The sequence below is a fragment of the Protopterus annectens genome, chromosome 2.part2 (genome assembly GCF_019279795.1).
Source record: "Protopterus annectens isolate FY-2018-M chromosome 2.part2, PAN1.0, whole genome shotgun sequence".
Taxonomy (NCBI): domain Eukaryota; kingdom Metazoa; phylum Chordata; order Ceratodontiformes; family Protopteridae; genus Protopterus; species Protopterus annectens.
Window position 1 is genome coordinate 1,047,377,576 of NC_056730.1, and position 7,118 is coordinate 1,047,384,693.

General features: G+C 37.2%; 1 protein-coding gene across 2 annotated transcripts in view; it reads left to right on the forward strand.

Moving 5' to 3' along the window:
- PCGF1 (polycomb group ring finger 1) overlaps positions 1–7,118 on the forward strand; it is a 1,514,627-nt gene that overhangs the window by 211,280 nt on the left and 1,296,229 nt on the right. For both annotated transcript variants that reach the window (XM_044064289.1, XM_044064290.1), the window contains exon 2: positions 4,881–4,986. In XM_044064289.1, coding sequence (XP_043920224.1) covers positions 4,881–4,986 — 106 coding nt within the window. The remainder of the gene's footprint in view (positions 1–4,880; positions 4,987–7,118) is intronic.

Sequence of the window (7,118 nt, forward strand, 5' to 3'; positions counted from 1 at the left end):
CCATTCGACCAATCTGCAGAAGATACCTCAGATTTCTTGCAGGATCAGAGCACTATCAATTCTCAGCATTGCCCTTTGGCTTATCTACTGCGCCCAGAGTATTCACAAAATGCCTGGCATCAGTAATCGCCCATTGCAGACTACAGGGAATTCAAATTTACCCATACCTGGACGACTGCTTACTACAAGGGGACAACAAAAGCAAGCTGACAACAGATTTACAAAGGGTCATTTACTTGCTACAAGCACTGGGATACACAGTCAATTTACAAAAGTCAAGGCTGATACCGGACCTTCTTGGGCGCGGAATTGGACACAGTGAAACAAATGGCATTCCTAACTACAGAAAAATAAAAAGAACTCCCTCTTTACTTCTTGGCACTAACAAAACTAAACAAGATAACAGCAAGGAAAGTACTCCAGGCCTTGGGCTTCATGGCATCATGCATAATCTTGGTCCCATTTGCCAGACTACATATGAGAAAACTACAGTGGTACCTAAAGAATTTATGGTCCCAACACAGACACAGCCTGGAAACAGAAATCCCACTAATTCCATGCTTAAAACAGGAGCTCCTATGGTGGGCTCAGGCATGCCAGTCAAACCCAGGCCTACCCTTTCGCAGATGTCAAGCAAGCCAGACCATCACAACAGACGCTTCAGACCTAGGATGGGGGCCCACATGCTGGACAAATGCGTGCAAGGACTCTGGACACAGGATCAACTTCACCTGCACATCAACCTAAAAGAAATGCTGGCAGTAAAACTGGCAATCCAAAAGTTCAAACCATTTCTCAAAGAGGGCCAGTTGATGATAAGGACAGACAACACCACAGTCATGTGGTACATCAACAAACAGGGAGGCACTCATTCATACCCCCTATGCAGAATGACTTTGGAGCTATGGACCCTGGCACTCAGCTACAACATCCAGTTACAGGCAATATTTGTTCCGGGAAAAGAAAATACTCTAGCAGACATACTAAGCAGAACCACTTCGGATGCCCACGAATGGAAGCTGCACCTGGACATCTTCAAAACCATCTCAAAGAAATGGGGAATGCCTCAGATAGATCTATTCGCATCGCCTCTCAATCACCAGCTCAAAAAATTCTGCACAAGGACATTCCACCCACTAGCATGGAAAGTGGATTCGCTCTCCTTCAGCTGGAAAGGCCTAACAGCATATGCATTCCCACCTCTTCCCTTGATACACAAAGTACTACTAAAAATCAAGGAAGAATGTCCAAGGATAATCCTGATAGCTCCAAACTGGCCAAGACAACACTGGTACCCACTACTGAGGAGCATGTCTCGGAACAATATGTGGCCAATTCCCCTGATGCCTTTGATGTTAACTCAGAACAACTACAGCATCATACATCCAAACCTAAAAACGTTACAACTGACTGCATGGAACATCACATAGCAGCAGCTAACACAGAGCTTTCCCAAAGAGTTAAAGACATTATTCTTGAAGCACGCAGACCTTCAACAAGAAGGAACTATGCTGGAAAATGGAAAAGGTTTGCCATTTGGAGTACTGAAAGAGGAAAAGATGTGTCAAACATAGATATGCCTAACATTCTGGAGTACCTGGCCGAACTTCTTCATTCAGGCCTGTCCTACTCCTCCATCAAGATACATGCATCAGCTATTTCAGCAGAATACAGCTTTGATCCACCTGTTTTTTCGCACCCTTTGCTCAGGCAGTTTCTCAGAGGAATCAGGAATGTAAAACCTCCAAGGAAGCCACCATTACCAGCTTGGGACTTAAACTTTGTGCTAGAAAAGTTGACACTATCACCCTTTGAACCAGCAGCAACAGCAGACCTACAACACCTGTCATGGAAAACTGCTTTCCTACTGGCAATTACTTCAGCAAGGAGGGTTTCAGAACTACAGGCCTTAATGGCGGTGCAACCCTTCCTAATCTTCCACCAAGATAGAGTGTCCATGAGGACTAATCCTACATTTATGCCTAAGGTGGTATCCAGAGTGTCTTTAAACCAGGCAATCCACCTACCTACCTTCTTTCCCAACCCACAAAACAGAGGGAAAGAATACTGCATACCTTGGATGTACATAGACAGCTACGCTACTACTTGGACAGAACAAAAATAGCAGAAAGACTGACCAACTTTTCGTAGCTTATGCAACAGGAAGGGAAGGAAAAGCTATTTCCAAACAGACAATCTCCAAATGGATAGGAAATTGCATACGATTCTGTTACTCCTTCCATGGAAAACCAATTCCACAGAACATAAGACCTCATTCTACAAGGGCAACAGCCACTACCACAGCCTTCTTACGAGGAGTGGCAACCAAAGACATTATTGAGGCGGCTACTTGGACCTCCGTGCATACATTTGCCTAGCATTACAATTTGCCTCTATATTCCAGATCCCGAGCAGGGTTTGCCACTGCTGTACTGCAAGGGATCCTAAACACACCATAATTTACCTTTATCCTCCTCCGCTAGTTGGCTATGGTATTCTACCCAGTTGTTATGACTGCAGATGCATCCATGAAGGACATAGTACAGTTTTGTACGTACCATAAATGTAGATGTCGAACTGGATAGCATCTGCAGTCAGGATTACCCTCCCTCCTTCCCTCTGTGGTACTCCTAGGGTGTTTACCCTCCTAATAGCTAGCTGGTGGGGAGTCTTTATGGTGTATTTGTTTGTATATATGTACATACATGCTTATGTTTGTGTTTACCTCTATCTTTTTGGAAACATTGGCATCTATCCAAAATTTTAGCCTTCAAGAGGGCTACTGGCATCTGGGGCAAGAAACACTGAGGAAAATGGCGTCGGCTGATGCCTTTATACCCGAAGACCAACAGAGATGACGTCGGGTGAAGTGCGACATCAGCCGAGGCCGGACCCGGACTTTGGAATCCGGCCGACTGAAGGGCTGCCTGACGACAGGACAACCCAGTTGTTATGACTGCAGATGCTATCCAGTTCGGACATCTACATTTATGGTAGGTACAAAACTGTACTTTCTGTGCTATTAGTTGACAAATATTGAGGATAATTGAGTAATTATTAAATTTGCCTCACTCCGTCATTTAATTTGGTGGTCAATGGTTTGAATTGTTTTGCAGTGGCCTATGTTTAGAAGTTGCTTGACTGCAGTAGTTATGTGGTGGAATATAAATTGTCTTCCTTTTATAAATGATTGATGTCTTTGTTTAAAGTGTAGTACTTACTTTTGTTACCTTGAGTTGTGCCCTATAGGCGTAGAAATAAACTTGCCAATGTCATTACAGGTAATTACCACTGTAGCTGAACTACAAGATGCACTGTCAAAGGTTTCAGTAATTTGGGAATGTGAACTGATTGCACATGACAAGGCAGTTCATTATAACCTTTTGTGCCGAGTCTGCAGTGTTCTACATAGGATTATAGTAATCTTTTAATAGAACATCATAGACTCTCATTTGAAACTTTACCCAAGTATTGAAAATATATGTTTTTGCAATAGGACCAGCTGGCAAAGTAGAAGTATAGTATCTTATTTGCTATGAGGAGTAGGTCAGCCGATGTACCATTTAGATTGATGCATAACGTACAACACAGGGCTGTATTGTGTTTGCCTATTAATATAAGCATAGTAACAGGATTTCACATGAAGGAAAACTCAAGATAGTATTCGCCTTTATGCATACACATGTTGCAAAGTGTCAGCATTTCTTAGGCTATAATGCAACGCTTATCCTTTAGGATAGAAATATATTCTAATAAAGAGGATGGTGTAGTATGAAATGATCCAATGTCCTATAAAATGAAACATAACTGAAGTTCTGTAGCAGTTGTGCTGAACTGTATACAAGAAAGAAAAAAAATCTTTATGAAGTTTGTAATACATAAATAAAGGTTTTGTAAGACAGTTGTGATACATGGTTTGCTAAATACACTGATTTTTCTAGACATACTGTGTGTATAGGAGAAAAGTTATGGCAGTAATAAAAAAAATTCTCATGTCCTTAATATGCTCATTTCCAAACAAAATTGACCTGCGTTTGTTAGTGTGTGCTGCTTATAGGAAAAAGCTGAGAAATTGTCCTTTTACTTAGGAACAAAGCTCTGAGGTCACTGGGGCAAACACGACTGTTTTACACTAGTGAAACTTTGAATCAGTGGCTGTATGTCATGCAAGTGCCACAGAGTTTGTTAGGAAATGTGAAAGTTCAGTTATTTGCTTAACTGTGTATTGAAGTCAACAGGTTAAGGGGAAAAAATGAAATTAGTAGATGTGTATAAGGCATCTCTGTTTGCATCAAAGTGATGAGATTCCATTAACATCCTGTTCTACACGTGAAACAGCATCCTTTTTTCCCCTAGCAGTATGCTCTATAACACATTTGTGGTGTATGGAGAAAGCCACTGCATTTTACTAAATCCATTTAATATTGTCCTGTCTGCAGTGCCCCCTAGCTTTTCCACAGGCTGGTTCAGTGGTAGCAGGTCCCTCACTTTATGCCTCCCCCAGTAAAAGGTGTGCTTGTATTTGGCTGCTGACTTCACCCCCTACAGCTTGTCCTTCAGCATCTAGGTTGCTAGTGGTATGCAGATCACGGGTGTTAGAGTGGATGCACTGCTTGGCACTATTTTGGTGTCGATATTGCAGTTTACACATTTGATTAAAAAATAAATAGTAGCCACTTGGTAGGCTGATTTGACCTTATTGACATTGTAATGTTCCATTTTGAGTCAAGTACTTTTCTTGCCCTTCTTTCAAAATTTCTTCTCTCCATTTTGTAAATATCTACTGCAGCATATTTTTGCTTTTGTCTAATTTAGACATGTTTTTAACAATTTGTACATTTGCCGATCATTGATTCTATTCTACCCTTTCCATTTTGCAGGAAGAAGTAAAGGTTAAAATCAAAGACTTGAATGAACATATTGTCTGTTACCTATGCGCTGGCTACTTCATTGACGCTACAACCATTACTGAATGCTTACATACATGTAAGTCTCCTTTTTGGTGAAAGGAAAAGTTCCAGAGTAGCTCTTAACATATTTTGGTAATATTTATCCTTGCTCTGTTTCCCTCAATATTATATTGTCTTGGAGTAGAGTACAAATATAAATTGCAGTTTTGCATGCAAAGACATTTGTAAGTATGAATACATGCATATAGTTGCAGAACAAATCCATGTATGTACATTAGTGTGTCTGTGTGCAGTGTGTGTTATATTTTTGTATATTGGCAGACTAGAAGGGTATTAATTCCGGTGCTTTTTTGTATGTATGTATATGTGTGTCTCTCTCTCTCTCTCTCCCATATATATATATATATATATATACATATATATATATATATATATATATATATATATATATATATATATATATGTATATTTATATGCACACACATATATATATGTATACATACACACACACACTCAGACACACACACACACACATATATATATATATATATATATATATATATATATATATATACATACAGATACATAGATATATATATATATATATATATATATATATATATATACACACACACTGCATACACACACATATATATATATATATATATATATATATATATATATATATATATATATATATGTGTGTGTGTGTGTGTGTGTGTGTGTGTAAAATATAATATGGATCTAGTAAAAATAAACCCCAGCAGGACAGAAAATCCACAAAAGATGTTTATTGAGCGCTTTCGTTTAGCATATTACAAAACTTCATCAGAATATCTAGTAGAAAAACAAACAAGACAACTGACTCAACAAAATTTATATGTGTGTGTATATCTATATATATATATATATATATATATATATATATATATATATATATATATATATATAAATATATCCCATCATGCACTAGTTAGTTAAACAACAATTATGCCTATCCTTCCTACTTAAAGGAATATTATCAAAATTAGTAAATAAATACATATAAATATAGATAATACATTTGATAAAACATAGAATGGCTTAAAACTTCATAAAATCCTATCTAAACTATAAAATATAAATATATATATATATATATATATATATATATATATATATATATATATGTATATATACATATACACATTTCTATATACATATACACATTTCTAACATACATTTAAATAAAAAACAAACAACTACATGAAGCCATCAGCTTTTAACCTAAGAATAGAACCAATTGATACATTCTTATTTAGCCCTGGTTGTTGGGTGGCATTAGTTCTCAATTGCCACCTCAACTCTAATAATTCTAAAAAATCATTTTTAGGACCCCCTCTGTCATTCAAAAACACCTGTTCCAAAATGGTAAAACTAAAATAATGCCCTTAATTTTCCAAGATATGTGAGGCAAGGGCGTTTTTTGCATCCTTCTTTTTAATATCCTAGTAATGCTGATATATTCTTGTTCTTAATGCATTAATAGTTTTACCTGTATAGAAACTTTTACAAAAGTTACACAAGGTAAGGTACACCACACCTCTTGTACTGCAGGAAAACTTCTGTTTATAGAAAAAAATTCCATAATTAGGTATTGAGACACTAGTCCCTTCTAAAATGTATTTACATTGCAAACAAAAAACACATTTTGACATTTTTCCTATCTCCAAACACCCTCTAGTATTCTTCTCCAACATGTTTTTGAAACACAAATCCTTAAACTATCTTAGGATTAAAACCCATCAGCTCATTAAATTCAGAATCAATATTAAATATATTCCAATTTTGTTGCAAGATTTCACAAATATTTTTACATTTTTTATTATAACTAAAGACACCTGTAACAGAAAAACTAGTGTTATGTTCTTTATCATTCTCTTTGTTAGCCATATCGAATGAAGTACCTTTCCCCAGTAGAGGTGATAAAATACCTCTCTGCTTCTTTTTAACCACTTCTTGTAGTAAAGGATGTCAAAAATCGTACGGATAGTTCCTATGTAAAAGCATGTCTTCTAATATCTGAATTTCATGAAGAAAATCATCCCAGTCTGATACCATTCTTGCAAGACGTACTGCTTGCCCTTTTACTAAGGCCCTTTTTTGATGTATTGGATGAAAGCTGTTATAATGAAGTAAAGTGTTAGAATAGGTCGGCTTTCTATATAA